The sequence below is a fragment of the Dermacentor albipictus genome, chromosome 6, assembly GCF_038994185.2.
Source record: "Dermacentor albipictus isolate Rhodes 1998 colony chromosome 6, USDA_Dalb.pri_finalv2, whole genome shotgun sequence".
NCBI lineage: Eukaryota > Metazoa > Arthropoda > Arachnida > Ixodida > Ixodidae > Dermacentor > Dermacentor albipictus.
This window is the reverse complement of record NC_091826.1, coordinates 99,278,388-99,299,943: the sequence shown is the minus strand read 5'-3', so window position 1 is coordinate 99,299,943 and position 21,556 is coordinate 99,278,388. Positions and strand designations below refer to the sequence as shown.

Sequence of the window (21,556 nt, the reverse complement as noted above, 5' to 3'; positions counted from 1 at the left end):
CTTTCTCAGCGCTAAAAGATGACAACCAACTGTGTGGTGCCCTCTATCTGCCTTTGAATGACGCTATTGAAAAAAAATCACCTTGCTAGAAGTTCCAGTTTGGATGATATTGCGAACAAACAGTTGGAAGAGACCGAATGCAATATTTTTTGCAACTTGTTTGGGCAATAACTAGCGTATATAACGCGGTCCTGTACAAAGGGTTCGGGTCCAGACACGGTTATTAGGGCGAAAGCATTAAGGGTCCTGTGTCGCAGAAAATGCGGTGACTGCGCCAGGCGTCGACCGTCATATCGGCAAAATGTTATTCCGTACCACGCATAAAGAAATACGCATGCCCAGCCAGGCAGGCTCTCCATGTAGCACAAAGAATCTGCCGAACTAATCACTTTTTCATGGCAAAATGCATCTGGAAAATTTTAAAGTACGACTACCACACAACCTACAGGCATGATAGCGTAGGATTGTAAATTGGATATACGAGAAAACAATGCTGTTACGTGAAAGTCAAACACAAACCGCTTTGACGCGATAGCGTTTTCCGGCTGCCGTCAGAGGATTGTCTTAGGAGGAGTGGCGCGGCACCCTCGATTCCCTATGCGGCTACCTTACCTTTGTACATAGCGTTCGCCGACAGCGTTTCCCGGAACACGCTACGGTTACATGAGCTGCACTTGCCGGGATGCATGAGAAACACTCAGGGATGTTTGAATGCTATCGCCTGCCAATCTTAAACGCGAAGCTTAAGCGTCCTCCAGATTTTTGCAGCTAAGCTGTTTACCTCTACCTACCGACGATTTTTTCGTGGCGTTCCACAGAAAACGCCCCATAAGTGGGCCGATCCCCAAGGTAGTGCAATGGTGGGCCGACCCGCGCAGAGTAGACGCAGACGCTGAGCACTCCCCTTACGTAGGCCGATACCAAAGATAGTGCAATACCGGCCTGACCCACGGCGGAGGCGAAGCAGGCGTTAAGCACTCCCTATACGTGGGCCGATTCCGAAGATAGTGCAATGCCCAGCCGACCCGCGTTGGAGGTGAAGCAGGCGTTAAGCACTCCCTATAGGTGGGCTGATTCCGAAGATAGTGTAATACCAGCCCGATCCGGAGCGGAGATGAATCAGGCGTTAAGCACTCACCATACGTGGGCCGATCGCTAAGATAGTGCAGTGCCGGGCCGACCAGCGTCGGAGGTGCAGTTCGCCAATAAGGGGCCCACATAAACTGCTTCGCTGGTCATGCTTCACAGAGTGGAAGGACACTGAGTTTTGTCTTAATTTCTTTCTGGTTGCCAGAATAATCTTGAGTTGTTCTCGCAACGAGGTCCGGACGTTCTCTTCTGAGTGTAAGGGCCCTGTCTTCTGGCTCAAGGTCAGTTGAAGGTTGCCGATTACTGGAGATAAAAGCATTTGATGCTTAAACACGACGCCATTTTCGGGAACTGCGTACATGCCGCTCGGTCATTGCTGTCTTCCAACGAACCTCCTTGACGCCAGCGTGGGTAATTATCCACAGGCAATGTGCCGCTGTATATGCCGAAAAAGGTTCCGAAATTCTCCTATTGCTGATTGGAAATGACTCCACGTCACAAGGGTTCCTCATGGACAAGAACCTGGCGCAATACAAAACTCCGCCGCGACTGCTCTGGGTATGTGCTACTTTTCATTGAACGCCTTTCACGCCCACGCTTAAGCGAACAGCTCTATGAATTTCACTGTGTATGTGCCGTTATTCAGTGAACCTCTCGCCAACTTTACATTGAGTACATGTGACTGAGTGTGCGGTCAAACGAGAAAACTATTCTTCGGAGTGCAACTAGATGGCGCAGGTCCCCAGACAGGAACGCGAGGCCGGATATGATTGCTGCATGACGCGTTTGTCAGCTTTCACGCGCAGCAACACGCTATGTATTTCGGAAGTTCACGGTGCAGGCCTCACGGTGGTGGCACTAGACATAGCCGAGTGTTCTTATGAAAAGGCGAAATTGCAGTCGTGCTGGAGTAACACCTCGTACATAACGCTTTTGAACAGTGGTAATTACTTGTATCACTAATTAATTCATTCCTAAAATATAACTGTCGACTGTTATTCTCAGATTGGCTTGTCCGGCGAATTTTTCGACTTTTTCTACCCCTCCTCTCCCTCGCCTTAATTCGGGACTGGTTGCAAGGCGAAGACCGTTAGTGACTTCAACCTAGAGTGGGAGGTTCACGGGGTTCAGTTCCTTGATCTCGAAGTCGTTGCTTTCGCGTCCGAGCTAAACAACTATCTCCTCGCCCCCTGGACATCTTTCCTGTCTTGAGCTTGCCCCTGTACACGTAAGCTTAGATCGAGCCACCCACAGCATACACTTGGGCTCGCATGTGTGCAAGTGCTCACTCACGGCTTCTCCTTAGTGCGGGTAGTCCGAAGCGTCCAGCGCGGGGCGCACGTCGGCACAGTGGCCTGGCTGGTAGCAGATGTAGCACACTTGGCGGGGCGGGGGGGGGGAAGGGGCAAACCCAAGCCACTTGAATAGCGTACAAGTGAACAAAACAAGTGACCGTCTTTCCTTGGAAACTGATGTTTGTAGTTTTCAGCTTTCCAAGCATGCGAGCTCGCACGATGACCCCGGCCTGCGGGCACACAGTTCAGTCAGAATTAGTGCAGGTAACAATGCTATGCACCAGTCAGAGACAGGCTGCGTCGAATTCCGCCACCTAGGCGACCACCTCGTAGTTCATGTCGCCTAAGCGCAGTCTGCCAAAGCCTTGAATAGCGTCGGCTTGGCGTGTCAGCCACTAAGTTCTACCCGTTCCCGAGACTTATATGTAATTCTTATCATTACTCTTGGGTCCCTGTTTAGTAAAGGGGCAACCGCCTGTTGTCGAGGCTTGGGCACACTGCTCCTGTCGGTAATCGTCTTACCGAGAGTGCATGTTCTCTAGGATATGGGTGTAGCAATGTAATTTATGCACTCGTTGCGTTGGAACCCGGTCCGGGTTCCAGGATGTCGACGAGTACGTAGCTGTGAATCTTGTAAAGGGCGATGAACCTTCCGCCTGTATCTAGCATCGTGTCCTTCCTTGATACTGCCTCAATCTTCTGTACAAGAGAATTTTTCAAAAAAGATTCCCGTGGCTTCGGTAGAGGTTGCGGTTTGTGAATGATGCCCGATTTGCGGAAAACATGGTTTTTGTTCAATCTCGGTTGGTGTCCGATGTCGTGACTCAACCTAATCTTGCCTAGGCTGAGCGAGTCCGAAAAGTTCCCTTCGGTGAGCGGCGGAATCCGCGTAAAGCTCAGCTAGGTGATCCCAAATGCAAAACTTCAAAGACGGAGAATACCAAATGAATGGCACTCACACTCCCTACAGCGGTCGGAACAGATTCTTTTCGGTGGTATTCATCGTTTAGTGCGATTTTGATGTCTCGGTGAGTCGTAAATCTGGTCGAGTGGATCCTCAAACACGGAGCCTACGTGAAGCGCATCCACTGCACGTGAACTGCACCCGCCGTGGTGGCGCAGTGCCTTCAACGTCGCGCTGCTATCACCGCGTGCTGTGCATTGGGTGTACGTAGTATAAATGCTGTAAGTCAAAATTATTCCGGAGTCGCTCTCATTAGCTTGTCCCGTATCATATCGCGGTTTCCACACATGAAAACACGTACTTTAATTTCACATGAAGGACGCCCGCTTCTGATGCGGAATTTAAACTTTAAAAATTTTCACAAGTACTTAAGTGACAATGTTGATATGCGTATTGCGATGGCACATGGCTTCCCTTCTGTCTCGTGCAACTCATGCAACCTTGATATGGTACACCTGCAACACTACTGTCCGCGTTCTTCATCATGCAAACGTTATTAGATGTTTGCTAACTGCCAGGGCATTGTCTCTGCAACCCAGCACGAGTTAACTTGCGTGCAGCATCGCTCCACGAATTCGCACCCACGTACACTCTCGAATACCGTCCTTAGAGATAAAGAGCAACGCGAAACCTTGCTATCGCTGCTGGTCCTTCAGGTAAAACTGCTACTATTCTTGTTCTGTACCTGTTGCATCGCCACTAAGGTATGTGCAATACGAATCTGCAAAGCTGTAGTTTGCACGTTGACAATGTTCATGTGAGGGATTGAAGAAAAACGCATTGGTTCCACTGCAGAGGCAACAGGAGGCTGCGTGTGTCTCCTTCTCTATTGGCAGCCAAGTTGTTATTCGTAAAAATCCTGCGACCAAGCCACTCTGGAGCTCCGGCGCTGCTACCGACAGGCTATGATCTGCTACGACAGGCTGCCGACCAAACTGATTGTTTTCAGCCGTATAATAGGCGACCAGTCAGTTTGTTACCAACGTAGTCACGTGAACTCTGCAATTTGCCAGTATGAATGAGCCATTTTCAGTCTTTAGATAGCGCATAATGGTTGGGAAATGCTACATTTATGCGCCAATATATTGCATCAAATGATTCTTTTGCAAAGTCACAGGGTGAATCGAAGCCAGGGGGCAAAGGTTAGGCATGTAAATGCGCCACAAGCATCATTGGCATGCTGAGAGAATGGCCAAACTTTCAGCTCTCCCGTAAGGAATAGTACCGCAGTTTTGTGTTATATTCTCCGCAGGGAGTCTCATAAGGCCTTGAAAGTAAGCTGTTTAGTAAACCACAAACCTCCCTTCTTTACCTAACTTTCTGAACTTCGCTATCTTCCCCTCACATAGAATATCGCATGACCCTAAATTGTTGGTGCGCTGGCCACTCAAGTGCCCTCGATACCAAAAGCATTACCGTGGCACCGATCGAGATCTAAAGGGCATGGATGTGGTGCGAATGTCTATGTGATTTCTCTCACAATAACGTTATAAAAGAAAACTGTGGTCGAAAATTTTTTCTTTGAGTGTCCGGAGCAGACGGGTGGTCCTGTGTTGCAAATGGTGTCGTATGATTATGATATAGTGAATTTTCTGTGAACTCTAGCCTTTTTGTTTAAAAAGTATTTGTTTCAATTTATATTCTCAACTTCGTATGGGAGATTTGTAAGAAGGGGCAAAACAAAAAGGCCTTTCAGTGCGCAGCTGGCCGTACAATCACACACTCAATGACACAGTGACAATGGTAAGTACCAGTAAACCATTTACCAAACATGAAATCTTCGATACAAAAAAAAGCTAGAATCATCGTTTCCTAAATCCAAGGTGTGAACTGGTAGAGAACAAACGTAACGAAATATTTGAAAAATAAAGTACCACATACTTCGGAAATTTCCAAATCGGCCATTTTACGTGTTATCTGCTGAAAAAAAGTTACTTTCACATCGCTTTGGCTCATATCTACACCATTTAAGTCTGAAGAAATTGATGGAGTCAAAAGTCTGCTATATAATCCCGTTTTCAACAAGTCTTCGTACTAATTTTGCAGGTCCTGATATCATGGCAGATGATGGTACGTACAGTGGCTTCTTCACCCAGTTCACGGGCGAAGGAAGGTATGCCATCTGGGCATACATTTACGGGGACAACAAGACCAGCCATGCGTACCGTAGGCCGGGATTCCCTCCTGATGCCAAAATTTGGGACGGGGAAGGACCACTTCCTCGTGAGTTTATCTCTCGTTCATTAACGTGCAATGCGTAGTCTCTCTCGTCTTTAAAGGACCAATGAGATGTTATCATATTAGTCATAATATTTCAGAAGAATTTTCAGAAGACGCTAGAATAGCGCAGCTAGCGGAAGAAAACGCGTGCCTCAAGGCGGAGATTCAGCAAATGAGGGCGGATTTTGAATTATTTCGGAAACAGCAGTTGCCGCAAAGTGCACCGACCCCACAAGGGGAGCAGTCAGTTCGCTCGGTCAAACGCAGGGCCCCTCCCCTGACGGAGGAGAGAAGCCTGGCGGAACCTGAGTCCAGTAGTATCCTATTGGGAATTAAGCAGTCGATTAGCGCTTTGCAGCTAATGGTCCAGCAACTAGCGGAAAGCAGGGTAGCGCTCGCGACAAGAGTGATGCGTATCGAAGCATAGATGGCGCCTGCAGGTGCTAAACAAATCCAAGGTATCAATCATGGCGAACAACTCAACTATAGAGCTGGTCGTGTGGCGATGGAATTGTGCTAGCTTCAAAAAGTGCAACGCTCCGCTGCTACAGTTCGTTGTCTCACAGGCGGACAAACCGCAAGTCATGATCTTACAAGGAACTTAGGGTAGCGAGGCTGCCCTGCCCGGCTACCGGGTCGCCTCGTCGAAATTCGAACAGGGTAAGCGCGGAGTGGCGATCCTCGTACCCGCAGGACAAGAGTGCAGTGATATTGAACACCTTAGTAAATGACTACAACCTAGAAGACGTTGGTCGCCTTTTGGCCAGTACTTTGCAGTCGCAATTTACACACTATCAACGAGATAGCCAAGCACGACTTGACAGAGCTTACATCTCGTTAGATCTTGTGCCTCTATGCGATAACTATGTCGTGAAGCCGGTGTCCTTTAGCGATCACAGTATAGTGTGGTTTGCACTCGGTGCCAAGCCAAAAAAGCCGCGCTTTGATTGGGCACTTTGGAAATTCAACGAAAAACACCTAAGTGATGAAAAATTTATAAACGATGTAAAGCACGAAATTCAAAGCATGTTGAGTAATGAGAGTGTACCTTGGGCAGAAGTATGGGAAGACTTTAAGGTTCGCGTGAAAATGGTTGCGATTGAAGTAGGAACTGTTAGAAGACACAATGAAAAAATGAAAGAAAAGGAGCTCCAGAAGGAACTAAATTTTCTGATTTTTATGGACAGTGCGGAGCCTGGAAAATTTAGTGATGAAATCAGAACAGTTAAAAACGCAATGGAAGCTATTGACACGGAAAAATATAGAGCAGCAGTTATTCGGGCACGGATGGAAAGACTGTGGGTTGATGGAACGCCGAACAAACGCGCCATTGCCGATGAAAAGAGGTACGCAAGGAAAAATGAAATAAGACAGATTAATTATCGGGATGAGGTTACTTCCGACTCGAGTATGATTGAACAGGCCTTTACTGAACACTACCGCAAGTTGTTCGGCGTCCCAATCCACGTGGGTGCTGAATTTGAAGCAAGTTTCGTGAATTTTATGCCGCGCGTTGATGACGACGTAAAGGCCAGTCTCGAGGAACCGATAAGCGTCCGAGAAATAGAACACGCGATCGAAGAACTTCCTGCAGGCAAATCACCAGGTCCCGATGGCTTAGGAGCCGCCTTTTATAAGGCATTTGCCCCTGGGCTTGCTCAAGTGTTGGAGCATGTATACTCTGAGGCACATAAATATAAGCGATTGCCACCGTCTTTCAGAAGTGCACACATGGTTTTAATACCGAAAACAGATGACCATAAGGCGCTTTTATCGGTTGGGGCATACAGGCCAATTAGCCTAACTAATACCGATTATAAAATACTCATGAAGGTATTGGCAAAGAGGCTTCAAACAGTCATTACAAATCTTGTCGGTCCGCATCAAACTTGCGGCATAAAAGGCCGCACTATTACTACAAACAGCCACGTAGCGCGAAGCGTTCTAGAGTGTTGCGACGTCTTCGCTAGACGCGTCGCTTTGTTGCAACTCGAGCTGGCGAAAGCCTTCGACCGTGTGTCCCACGATGCTCTTCTTCTTGTTTTGGAATATGTTAACGTAGGGAAAGTAATCTTAGATGGCGTCAAAATGGCCTACGACCAATGCACGACACAGATTATAATTAATAAGTCCCTCAGCGAGAAGCTGTCACTCAGATCTTCCCTTAGACAAGGGTGTCCACTAAGTCCATTGCTTTTTGCATTGTACCTCGAGCCTTTCTGTTTAGCAGTGATACGCAATGACAACGTCCGAGGATTTCGACTACAGCTTTCTGAAGTCAAGGTACTGGCATACGCTGATGACATCGCAGTCTTCTGCGAGGATCGTGATAGCGCACTTGAAGCTGTACGTCTTGTAAAGAAGTACTGTGAACAATCTGGATCCCAGATCAATTGGCAAAAAAGCATCGGTATATGGCACGGTCATTGGGACATTATACCAGCTCACTTTGCAAACATCCGGTGGTCAACAACGCCAACTAAGTACTTGGGTGTGCCACTCGAGCACTATAATGATACCGCACAGTACTGGTCCGATGAAGCTGATAGAATGAGTGAAAAATCAAAGGGTTTGCTTGGCCGAGATTTGTCAATGTTTGGACGTGCTTCTGTGTGCAATCTCTTTTTAGTAGCGAAAGTGTGGTATATTATGCAAGTGTTATCAATGTGTCGTTCAAGTGTGCAAAAACTGCACCGTGTTTTTGCCGTATTCATATGGGCTTCCAGTTGGGAGAGGATAAGCAGAACCAATTTGTTTCGTTCAGCTCGAAGTGGTGGGCTAGGTCTGTCGCATTTGTTTATTAGACAAATTGTGTCGCGTTTTCTTTTTTTTCGGGATCAGAGAAATGATTTTCTACGCACAGTAATTCAAGTTCGTTTGGGAAAAGCACTGCCGCAATATGTTGTAACGACTAGTGATGTGAAGGGAGGAAGTATTAGGGGATATCTGCGCGAAGTGGTTGATTCACTTCGTATGTTGCGTGTGCGGTTTTCCATGGAATATCTATGTTCTGGGACAAGAAAAACACTGTATAAAGACTTAGTTGATACAATGTTGCCAATACCATTGTACAGGTCTGTAAACTGGGGAGGCCAAGGAGATGATGTACTGAAACGGGTGAAAAAAATGCCAGTTAGACCCTCTCAAAAAACGTTTTTCTTTAAGCTACACACAAACACGCTACCCGTAAAAACATGGTTAGACGAAAAAGGAATATATGTGCCATGGACAGTAAACTGCTTACTTTGTAAAAAGCCAGAGACCATTGAACACGTTTTCATCGATTGCTGGGATCCAATATTTCATTGGGATGTCTTACAACGTACACTTAAAAAAGAACTACCGATTACACCTCTTGGTATTCGATATTTGCCAACCGATAACGAAGGAGGAGTTCCGTACGATATGTTTATGCTCCTTGGCCTCCACAGTCTGTGGAAAACGAGAATGGCAGTGCGACACTCGGATGTCGATACCCGTCCGGCGAGAATAAACTTCATCGAAAGTGTCGCGTATATTCGGGAAATATATCGTGCCCAGAGTGAGCCTCCCGAGTGGGTGGCTATTCTTGATGAACTGATCAAGCTGAAGCGATTTTAATATATAATGTTAGCCAAAGTGTGGTTGACATGTTTTAGCGTTTGAATGTGTTATTGGTTTGTGCTGCAAACAGGCAATAAAGAAAAAAAAAACTCGTGGCTGAGTGGTAGCGCCTCCGTCGCACACACCCGAGACCCTGGTTCAATTCCCACCCAGCCCATCTTGCAAGTTGTTTTTTATTCATGAAGTGCCTGCTGGGATTTATCGCTCACGGCCAACGCCGACGACGCTGACACCGACACCGACGACACCGTCTTTTCTGCGACATGAGCTCCTTAACGCTGTCGCGTTAAAAGCGTGGTGCGCTGGCAGACGGTGGGGACACGCAGAGGAGACGCAGGGGTGACGCCAGGAGAGTCCCAGGAGGCGACGGCAGGAGGAGGTCAACCACCGGAGCGGGCGTTGAAGACGGGCCGTCGGGTTCCGGACCCGAGCCCACCAGGACTTCACCTGACCGGGACCTCCTGCCAACCTGTTCCTGTGCGTTGCCCGTCTACCCGAGCGTGCCCTCAGCTCCTCAACGCCGGTGAGCTTCTGCGCCAGTGGGCAGTACGAGAACAGTCGGGCTACGGGCCCGAGTTCAACTCCAGCTGCCCGGCAAGAACGCCGCCCCGTCTGCCTTGCCACCTGCTGCCCGAGGCCGGCGTTCGAGCTTCTGCGCCCGTGGGCGAGACGAGAATAGTGTGGCTTCAGGCTCGCGTTCTACGCCAGCTGCCCGTTCAGAACGCCGACGCCGTCTACTCGCGCCACCAAGCCGCCTGCTTTACCTCGCCTAGCCAGAGCTGGCGCGCTCCGGTCGCCCGGTCGGTCAGCTTACACCGCGACCTACGGTGAGACCGGCACCACTCCTTTCGCCAGCTTGTCGCCGCGTTGGGACTGTGACGCGTCCCCGCCCTCGTGGCAAGCCCGGACTCGCGCACCCGTTAACCTCATGCAAGCCCTATACGTGTTCCCTGCCGCAATGTCTGCTTGAGTGTTTATTTTAGGCATACTTTCTATTTCCTTCTATTTATTTTATGCCTCTTTTTAGTTTGATTAAAAGTCTTTGTGTGTGTGTTTAAACCAATGGCTTTGTCCTCAATTGGTTTCTCGGAGGCTCCGCCTAAGAGAACCAACCAAACCATTGAGTACACGAACCTTTGCCCCATATTAGGGTCATCACACCCTTCTAGTTTTCTTGTGTAGAACCAAGGTAGCTGTCGAGCCTTCCCGTATGCCGCAATGACTGATGGTATCTCTACTGAATCAAATGCGTTTTGATAATGTGTGAAATCCATTTAGAGGTATTTTATTTCTGGCAAAAATAAAGATACGTGGTTGTTAGGACTTACATATTGAGAAATATGCTTCACAACTCCAAAACAAATCGACAGAGTTACATGATTTCTGGTTTAGTGCCTGCCCGTCGTACATGCTCTTCTTTTCCTTCATATAATTTTAGCGCTGTTTTTCTTCAAGTATGTTGTTGAACGATTCGTTGAGCAACGTAGTAGCGCATGCATCGGGTCATGTCTAGCAAGGCCCTTCATCTTCAATTCAGCTTGACCTCGAAGTTTATTTACATAGTGCAAACGCTTATCGCATAATAATAAATTCACGATCTTTTGATTGTTTAAAGCAAGACTGAAATTCTTCTATAGTTATAAAGTAGTTCAAATTAGCAGATCTGTATAGGGTGCGGAGCGGCGTAACTTTTGGACATAAGTTTCCATGCAATGGCCGCTGGTAGTTTATAAACATTGTCCAGTTAACGCAAGGTGGATGCTATCAGGTATGACAGACATAGCACAACTCCTTCTATCACAATAACTGCTAAAAACACTTGCATGGTTTCTCGAAATCGGTTCCATGTCTAGAAGTTCAATATATTGGAACCGCAAGTCTTGAAACACATTAAATAATGTATGGCCGAAGCTTCTTATATCTTATAAAAAACTACGAAAATAACCAGCCCATTTCAACAACGTATTATGGAAATAGCCAATGTATACCTGCGGCACATCTGAGTGTGTTATTACTGCAGTTGTCGGCAGGTACTGGAAGAGCATTGAATGCCGCGTGCAGGGTTGGTGTCAAATGCAATCATAAATGTTATTTCCCGGTAAATCCTCCTCCCCCCACACACCGCTAGATTGCCTTGCTTAATTTTTTTGCGGTAGTTATACTGTCGTTATGTGTTGTGCAGCGTCAGTACCAGTCGTACTAGCGCCTGACAACTACACATTCAAGGATACCCTCCTGGGAGAAAGGGAGCCGACGGCTCCGTTCCAAAGGGTCGCCTATGGCAGCTACTTCAAGGTCACCAGGGACCTGTGGCAGACTGATGTGCCTCCTGGTCAAATCAGAGACCTAAAGGCTGTGGACGGTTACGTCGAGATCGACAGAACTGCTGTTCTGAGACTGACGTGGACATGGCCTGGCGCGCGCATGACACATGGATTAGGTGCGTATTATCTGTGAGCGGCCATCTCGCACTAGAAAACAAATTAAATGAGGACACTCTACAAGACCATTATAACTAGTAATACCAGTGAGTGAAGCTCTACTTTTTAAATGTGATTAGTATTTGGACAACCGTATTGCAATATACAATACATAGTGGATGCAAGGCAATATTTAGCTGTCCAGAACGCGTACAGATTTCAGTTGCTAGTCTGTCAAGTGTCGGATTTCATTTCTCAGAGGTGTTCCTAATCATGTCTACTACGTTAGGTGATAACGATGTTAAACTCTGTAACAACGCCTTGAAAGACCAAATTCACATAGGGTCTTAGCAAACCGCCTCGCAAAAAAAAAAAATAAGAGAGAAGTGCGACAGCCTACTGGTAAAGTTAATTCTTTTTGTTGTTGTTCTTGTTGTTGCGTTGCGCTGATATATAATTGATAAAAATCTTTGCTTCCGTTCACTTACTGGGTGGGCTAGTATGTGCAGTGAATTAACAAAATGTAATTGTTTGCAACAAATCTTCTTCATATTTAATAACTATTGGGTTGCCAGTTCATGGAAAATAGCAATGAGAACTTGGGGCCGTTGATTTGTGATCTTGTGACATACGGTAGAAATCAGCCAGAACATTGAAACAACAATCCTTACCTTTAAGTGAGCAGCTTTAGGTAAGAATGTAGCGCTGTATGTTACAAAAGCGCAGATGTATTGTACAGACAGTATTTATTTGCGTTGTAGCCGTTGTTCGACACAAATATGAATTAGGAGCGTTTACCAATTATTTTTTACATTCAGTGCAAGCAGCCGACTAGTAAAAAAAAACGAAGAACGCACGATGACCACTGTAGACAGCAAGTGAAAAAAAGTTAAGTGAAAAAAAGTTATTTAGATGAACTGTCTACTATGAACATGGCTGCCTCTAAAAAATTCAGGAAATTATTTCGCATCAGATGAACAATCTTTTATCCACGAAATATTTGTATTCAATTTACAGGTTAAACCCGCCGTGGTAGCTTAGCGGCTAAGGTATTGCTGCTACGCAAGAGGTCGCGCGTTCGAATCCAGGATACGACAGCCACATTTCGATGGGCACGAAATGCGATAACACCCGTGTATTTAGATTAGGTGCACGTTAAAGAACTCGCAGGTGGTCAAAATTTCCGTAGTCCCCAACTACGGCGTTCCTCATAATGAGGTCGTGGATTTGACATGTAAAACCCAATAATTTACTGAAGTTCATTATGAAACATATAGGCTGTATTTATTGCACGCACTATGCGGCGTGTTGATGTTGCCAAAAAATGCAAAGTCACCACCCTAGGCTTGGAGTGGCGCCTGACACCTGCAAAAACGCCAAGAGCAAGTGGGGCTATACTCATCCAGATACAATCCAATTAGGAAGACCCATTAAGCTTCAACAAGACACTCCCTAACCGGAACAGGAATTCGCCTACTTGGTGCAGTATTCGGCCACTCCCTCACAAATGACTCATTCCAGTCATTCCAGTCAGTACCCAGCAACTGCGGAGCACATGACCAAAGCGGCGGTCAGACTTGTAATGCAGCAGAGAGTGCTAAAAATCTCTGCACCCGGAGAGGCCGCCAATAGAAACTGACCACTGCAACGTTTAACACCTGAGACCTCTCGAGTGAAGCTAGCCTAGCAGGACTGTTTGAGTAAGTATCAGACATAGTTTTGAATATAATGGGCTTTTAGTAAGGTTAGAACTGGGGAAGCTTATACAGTGCTGGCAAATGGCCACGTCCTCTGCTTTAGAGGACTCCCAGATGAGAAGCAGTTTGGAGTAGCATTCCTAATCAATAAGGACACAGCGGACAACATTGACGAATTCTACAGCAATTATGAGAGGGCAGCAATAGTCGCAATAAAGCTAATTGGAGGTCTAGAATAAATGTAGCACAAACCTGCACTCCAACCTCTAGTCACGATGACGAAGAAGTATAATAGTTTCATGAAAATATTGACATAGCGATGCAACAAGTGCGAACTCAGTATATTGTATTCATGGGTGACATCAATGAAAAAGTGGGGGCAAAGCAGACTGGTGAAAAAGCAATTGGAAGCTACTGCGTGAACTCTAGGAACACTTCTCGGAGAGATGTTAGTAGAATTCGCGGAAAGGAAAAAGCTGCGAATAATGAACACCTTCTTCAGGAAGCGTTGAAACAAGAAGCGGACTTGGAACAGCCCTAATGGTGAGGCAGGAAATAGAACTGATTTCATACTTTCGGCTAATCACGGCATAGCAAAGGATGTAGACGTGTTAAGTAGGGTAAATTGCAGTGATAATATGTTAGTGAGGGCTAGGACTTACCTCAATTTGAAGAGAGAAAAGGTAAAATTGGTGAAGAAGGAACAGGGCAACCTAGACGCGGTAAGGGTAAAAGCAGACCAATTCAAGTTGGCACTATCAAATAAATGTGCAGCCTTAGAACAGAGAGATGAAGATGACGTAGGGGAAGTGAATGAAATCGTAACTAGGCTGGCTTCAGAAGCAGCAATTGATTTGGAAGATAAGGCCCTAAAGTAACCAGTAGGTACGTTCTCCCAAATAACAAAGGACCTAATAAAGAAACTAAAAAGAATAAGAGTGTCCAACTCTAGCGATAACATAGAATTCGTCGAATTGTCAAAGCTGATCAACACGGCTGAAAGAACGGATATTCGACATAACGTGCGGAAGTCTGAGGAAGTAGTGAAAAAAAGTGGGGCAGCCTGAACTCTTCGAGATGGAAACTTGGAATAGGGCAAACCAATGTGTATGCATTGAACGATAAGCAGTGTAAAATCATCAGCAATCTCAGGTATAGTAAAAGAAGCGGAAGAAATCTATACTGACTTCTACAATACCCAGAGTAGTCAGAATGCCTTCATTCAAAGCAGTAAGGAAGTGGATGCGAATGGTCCTCCTGTAACTAGCGATTACGTCATAAGGGCCTTGCAAGACATCAGATCGGGAAAGCGGCGGGAGAAGATGGAATACTACTACATTTATTCAAAGATGGTAGAGACATAATGCTTGGAAAAGTAGCTACCGTGTATACGAACTGCCTATCAACTTCAAGTGTCCCAGAGAACTGGTAGAATGCCAACATCAAACTAATCCACAAAAAGGGTGACGTTAAGGAATTGAGAAATTACAGGCCCATTAGCTTACTTCCAATAATATATAAAATATTCACCAAGATAATGTTCAATAGAATAAGAGCAACGCTGGACTTTATTCAACCTAGGAAACAGGCACGTTTCAGGAAGGGATACCCTAGAATGGATCTCATTCATGTCTTAATCAGGTAATAGAGAAATACGCAGAGTAGAATAACCCTTTCTACGTGGCTTTCATAGATTACGAAAAGGCATTTTATTCAGTAAAGATACCAGGAGTCATAGAGACATTACGTAATCAAAGTATACACGACGCTTACGTAAATGCATTCGAAAATATCTAAGGAGATTGCACATCTACCTTATTTCTCTACTAGGGAAAGTAGGAAGGTACCTATAAAGATGGGGTCAGACAAGGAGACAAAATGTCTCCTATCCTATTGACTACACGCTTGGAAGCATTATTCAAGCTAATAAACTGCGAAGACTTGGGAGTGAGATTCAATGACCAATATCTCAGCAACCTTCGGTATGCCGATGGCATCGTTCTATTCAGAAACAATTCGGACGTGTTGCAACAAATGATTGAGGACCATAAGAGAGTGTAAAAGTGGGATGGAAGAATAATATGCAGGAAACAAATATGATGAATAGCCGGACAAGAGAACAAGAGTTCAAGATCGCCAGTCAGCCTCTGGAGTCTGTGAAGGAGTACGTTTACCTAGGTCAATTAATCACAGCAAAACCTGATCATGAGAAGGAAATTCAGAGGAGAATAAAAATGGTTGCATCGCATATGTCAGCTCCTCAGTGCTAACTTAGCATTAAAATTGAAAAGGAAGGTGTAAAATCAGTGAATTTTTCCAGAGCTAACATATGGGGCAGAGACTTGGAGACTGACAAAGAAGGTTGAGAACAAGTTAAGGACCGTGCAATGAGCTATGGAACGAAGATTGCTAGGCATAACGTTGAGAGACAAAAAGAGAGCGATTAAGATGAGAGCTAACATGGATAGCTGATATTCTATTCGACATTAAGAGAAGGACATGGAGCTTGGCAGTTCATGTAATACGTAGTTTAGATAACCGTTGCACCCTTAAGGTTACAGAGTGGATGCCAAGAGAATGGAAGCGCTGCCGAGGACGCTAGAAGACTAGGTGCCGTAATGAAAATATGAGATTTGCAGGCTCTAGTTGGAATTGGTTCGCTCAGGACAAAGGGAGCTGGAGATTGCAGGGAGTGGCCTTCGTTCTGCAGTGGACAAAAAATAGGTAAATGATGATGATGATTACTCTAACTAGACCAGCTGCGCCTTCTGAAAGTGCCGCCATGCAGTCCACGTATACCCAGTGGAACACGCGTCTTCAGCCAATTCGGACCATTAGATGCTGATTGAAGCCCAGTGGTCCCAGTGGCGCACGCCCACATAAACCGCCAATATTTCAACCTTCACTACCGTCGTGATCAGAGCAGGGTTTTTTTTTTTCAGAATCAGGCCACACAAGTACGGGTTCGGCCCACGTTTAGTGTGGGACAGCTAGATGGCGGGAAAAAGACAAACTGGTCTGATTATGGCAGGTATGCTTTTAGAAATAATATCGGTTAACTGTTTGCATGGTTACCGTGATAGCTCTGGCAGAAGGCTACAACAGTATCGTTCAGGCCCTTTTTAGCTTGGCTTCAGAATCAAAGCACGATCTAGGCAGTCTGCTGGCCGTGTGCTTGAGGCAAGACAATTTCCTTCACACTGAGCACGTTTGACAGGGCTGTCGTCGGTGGGTACCAGAGCTTAGTCTCGTTCTAAATTTGAACACCAGAGCTCTGAGTGCTCCGTTTCGCAGAAAATCCGGTGACCGCGTCGGCTTCCACAATGGGCGATGTTGTCTATCAGAGACAATCATCCCGAACCTCAACTATAACAGGCTCTCCGTTTGGCACATTGGCGTGACTGAACTAGTTCAATTTGTCAAAGCAAAATGCGTTCAGAAATTCGTAAAGTACGACTTACACACAACCTACAGATATGAGAGTGTCGGAGTGTAATTGGAATATACAAGAAAGATGACACTGTTATGCGGAAACAAAGACCCATTTTTGCTTGCATAAGCCACTGCCTGTAGCCACTGCCCTACGGAGGTGTGAGACACTGATATGCCCTGCACTGCCACCACAATCGGCCAACCAACGACTTTTCTCGGCTTTTCCCTACGAAGTAACCCCGGGATCCTATCCACACACAGCGGCGCTATAACAAAAACATTGCGCTGGGCATTCGATGTAATGCATGCGGGCAGGTAACAGATGGACCATTGCAGTTAGAGAAGGGAAGCCGAGGGAAGGGAAGCAATGTCGAGGACGGCACAAAAGGTACGTGGGGGGATTCCATGAGGTAGTTTGGAAGCTGTCACGTTCTGCTCTTAGAAGCGAAGCTTAAGCATTTTCGAATATTTTAAAATAATTTTGGGCTTTGTTTCGCAAGCGAAACAAGACAAAGCCATGCTAAAGACAGCGCCCGGCAAACAAAAGCAACTGATGAATTCGACGTCGTTCTAACTCCTGAATTGGGCGTATGAGGAATAAATGAAGTATTTAAACTTAGTAAAGGATATATGCAACCTTAAGATTTGGCAAGAACAGAAATATAAAACAGACGAATACGAGACGTGCCTTCAGATTCTTGCTAGCAAAACTCAATTAATTTCATTGCAAAGAAGGCTTCAACAATTTTTTTTTACTTTCTGCACGATGGCTAGGTATTTATGTATATGGAAGTACCGTGTGTTCTCGCTAACCTTAGCCAAGCTGTTCAAAGCATGGTAAGATAGGATTTGAAGACCAACAGTGTTCGTTTATCACGCCTCTCACGACCGTACACCGTAGGTCCTAAAATGGTATCTCGCACAGCGTCTTTTTCTGATTTCTTTTCAACACCTCAGCGGACGTTAGCTGGCACAGCCGAAATATATATAATAATATTATGTTAGATAAAGGTCATTTTGCAGACTCAACCGCACCTTCCATATACACTTCGGGTAGCGTCTTTGTGAATCACTGCAGAACTCTACTCCAACAAAGGAGTTGTAAACAGAATTTAAATAAAACGGGGGCAGGGGGAAGGAGGACTAACTGTATCATGCAGAGGTTCCATCTCATTCTTGTGGCAATATGATAGCATAATCTTGCTTATAGTGTTTGCCCGAATTGTTTAACAGTGCTGTCTTGACGTGTGTAAAACCATTCTTGATAAACACTAACATTAAATTAATTAATTAAATCATGGGGCTTTATGCGCCAACATCACGATCTGATTTTTAGGCACACCGCAGAGGGCGACTCTGGAAATTTGTACCACCTAGGGTTCATTAACCGGCACCTAAATCTAAGTACACGGGTGTTTTCGCATTTCGCCCCCATCGAAATGCGGCCGCCATGGCCGGGATTAAGGCCCCAACCCACGTGCCCTACACCATAGCCACTGAGCAACCATGGCGGATTTGGTAAAAGCTCACCCCCAAAACAAATATGCTGTTTATTTCAGCTAGCAAATTTTACGTAACAATTGAGTTGCCAGTAAATCTTAGCTTTGTAACATTACCGTAGCTAAGAAATATATCAAAAGGTTTAAATAGCGGGGACAATGCCATATATATATATATATATATATATATATATATATATATATATATATATATATATATATATATATATATGTGTGTGTGTGTGTGTGTGTGTGTGTGTGTGTGGGCGTGTGCGTGTGTGTGTGCATAAATATTGGGGTATCATGGCCTGTATAAACCTGTAATGAGTGTCAGCAAACAGATGCGGTGTTTGCGCCTCGCGCGTCGTCGTACCGGATGACAGCTGTCTTCTGTACCTTCAATTACAGCTGCGGGAGTGGAGATCAGAGGTGACACTAGTAGAGACAACCTTGAAAGGGACTTCGACAGCCAGGAGCTTCTGTCCAATGTCGTCAAAGGCAACCTAGACCCCCTCCCCCCCGGTTCGAAGCACGACGTGTCGATCGCACTTCCTCGCGACTGGGAAACGACCACTCCAGACGACAGTGCTTTCAAGCTGACGGCGTACGTAGCGGCGCGTGTTATCAACGCGGATGGACTAAAGGGCAAGCCATCCAGGAGCCTGCCAATAGAGTATGAATTCTCCAATATTTCCGCCAAATCGCTCACAACTAGAGCTTCCATCTCTACACGGGCAGTGTCGCACAGGAAGCCTGGAGCAGCAACCACGACCACGCCGGAAAAGCCGTACATGCTGACCGGCTCGGCAACGACCTCAACAGGCCCGACCAAAACGGATCCAGCTCGCGAGCCGGCGGCAGCAACCACAGCAGATGCGGAGAATGCCACAAAAAATGATGATCAACCCGTTATCCTTTGGATTCTGCTGGCCCTAGTTGCCGCAATCGTCATCATGTTCATCGCAATCAGACTGCTGCTCAGGGCGGAGTCGACATCCATTGCCGAAAATCAAGGAAGCGCCACAAACACGTTAGCAACGACAACTATGTGAAGCCGTGTAGTATCCGTGGCCATAGACGGCAGAATACCGCGTGGTATTGGCAGCCAAATAAAGCATTAGCGGCTCCGACAACGCGAGACATTGTTTGAACCTCTCGCCAGCACGTGTACGTTTTTTTTATTTTTTTTTTACAATTTACCTTACTGCTTCTTTATTTAAATGAGCCATTTCACTATTTTCTTTGAAAAAAAATTAAATACGCAGTAGTGGTAATTCTCGTTACACTCTTCTCTACAACCCGTCAGAAGAAGTAATTGTGTTTAATTTTAGCGTACCAAGAAGTACATGGCCATTGCCGCTTCACTCAAGATGGTCTCTTGACCAACCCTAACGCACAAACCCTTTCGTCACAAATTACGATATTCTGCACGGAAAGCGTTAAGCTACCAAGTCTTGATATTTTAGGTGTCCAGAGTGCGAAGAAAGAGTTCACCTCTCTCGCACTAATATTGTGCGAATTTGGTTGCATCTTTTTATGTAGGCATCATCACGCAATAATAATTTTCTTTTTTGCAAGTACGCATTGACATCAACATGCTGGGATGTTTTAACAAGGGGTCCTGAGCTGCTCTGCACCGGAAAAAGTCGCATTTCTGGCAGTGTCCCTGGTTTTCGCCACACACTAATCTTGCTTGCATCGCTACAGAAACTACGACAGGACTTGCTGATACCTGTGGTTCTTCACATCGTACCTCAAGAACTCGCATTAGGTTTAGAGCAAGGACGGTGACATAAAAAGATCTATTGAATGAAATTAAAAAAAGCAGTGCTAGGACGGTGACATAAAAGGATCTATTGAAGAATGAAATTTAAAAAAAAGCAATGCTAGAGGTCAGCAGGCAAAATACTCAAATACAAAACCAGCACTTCGGGCTGCTACTGCGGTTTGCGTCGTCCTAACGAAATTCTATTGATCTGGCCTCAAACAAGGAGTCGCAGGCATCCGGACACCCACTCGAGGACGCGACATAACGTGGAGACATGACAGTCTTCCATCTTCACGGTCAAACAGTGTGTACGGCGATATTTGTATTACATGTAAAATTGCCGCCACTTGAAACTTGAAAGAATGGTAAAAAAACAAACTACTTCTTCGACAGTGCACTAGATGCCGCAACAAGTCCAAAAAGTGTCAGTAGTTTTAAATTTCGCGTGGTGCATGTGGTTCGTCGGCGTGGTAAAGCGGTGTCTCCGTATGAAGACGCGCTTAAAAGCAGGGTCAAAACTATTCAGTAACATAAACCTTAGTATTTAGTAACTGTTTTTCATAGTACCTCTTTGCATAAAACGTGAATATTTAACTGTCTGTATGACTGAGGCTGCTGTAATCGGGTAACATGAACAGCTTGCTAAAACATGGAGTCGTCCGAGTTGAAATGCCTTTTTCTTCAGTAGCGTTTCGCCGCTTCATATGAGATTGCGTTTATTACGTTTGTATGGAATATTAGGCGCACATGTGTGCAGCTTGATTCCTTCCGTTTTCGATGAAAAAGTCAAAGAAAGTCGCGTCTCCAAGTGGAGACACTGCGACTGAGATAGTTGCAGAGGGTGGTGCCAGTTTGAGGTCTTTACTGCAATAAGGGAGTAGTGGAGAGTAACGAAGGCACTGGGTGGAGAAAAACTGAGCCGGACTCCGGGGCATATGGCCTTGCGTAGCTGCTGCATGAGGGTTCATTTTGACGTCAGGGAGTGCACGAGTAACGTTTCAGCCTTCAAATGTGACGATGTGGCTGCCGACAGAGTGGAAAGCGCAATGACGTGCCCCTATAAAATTCTTCAAACGTGATAATATGTACAGTGTTGTGAAAAATAAATCTACACAAAACATTACAGTGTTTAGCGTACGAATTCCACGAAGATAACACGAAACACGGTACTACCTAACATTTTCGCGCCTAAGTGGACATCGCTTCCATCGAAAAAGCCAAACCAAGCGTTTCAATAAATGTAATAGGTGAAACGCATTGTTTCAAACTGTACCACAAATTTTCTGTATGTGAAGAATGAGTGAGTGGGTGTAAACTTTATTGAATCTAATTAAAATAAGGCACGATGGTTGCAGCCCCTATTCCAGGGCCCCACTGGCACGAGCGCCTCGCTGGGCTTGGTCCAGAAGAGCCAACTGGCTCTCCCGGCCATCGTCCGCAAGCCATGCCTCCCACTGCCTATTCCTCATTAGTGGATGTTGGTGTAATATGGGGCTGTCTATGTGCGGAGGCCTCCTGGAGCACTCCCATGTGAGGTGTTTTAGTGTGGGTGTTTCTGTGCACCACGGG

General features: G+C 45.8%; 1 protein-coding gene across 2 annotated transcripts in view; it reads left to right on the top strand.

Moving 5' to 3' along the window:
* Nucleotides 1–19,979, top strand: part of LOC139061303 (calcium-activated chloride channel regulator 1-like) — a 197,585-nt gene extending 177,606 nt beyond the window's left edge. The window contains exons 10-12 of one of the 2 annotated variants that reach the window (XM_070541086.1): nt 5,395–5,571; nt 11,354–11,611; nt 18,628–19,979. In XM_070541086.1, coding sequence (XP_070397187.1) covers nt 5,395–5,571; nt 11,354–11,611; nt 18,628–19,271 — 1,079 coding nt within the window. In that variant the 3' untranslated portion in view covers nt 19,272–19,979. The remainder of the gene's footprint in view (nt 1–5,394; nt 5,572–11,353; nt 11,612–18,627) is intronic. The other variant, XM_070541085.1, reaches the window with a different exon arrangement.
* The last annotated feature ends 1,577 nt before the right edge of the window (nt 19,980–21,556 follow it).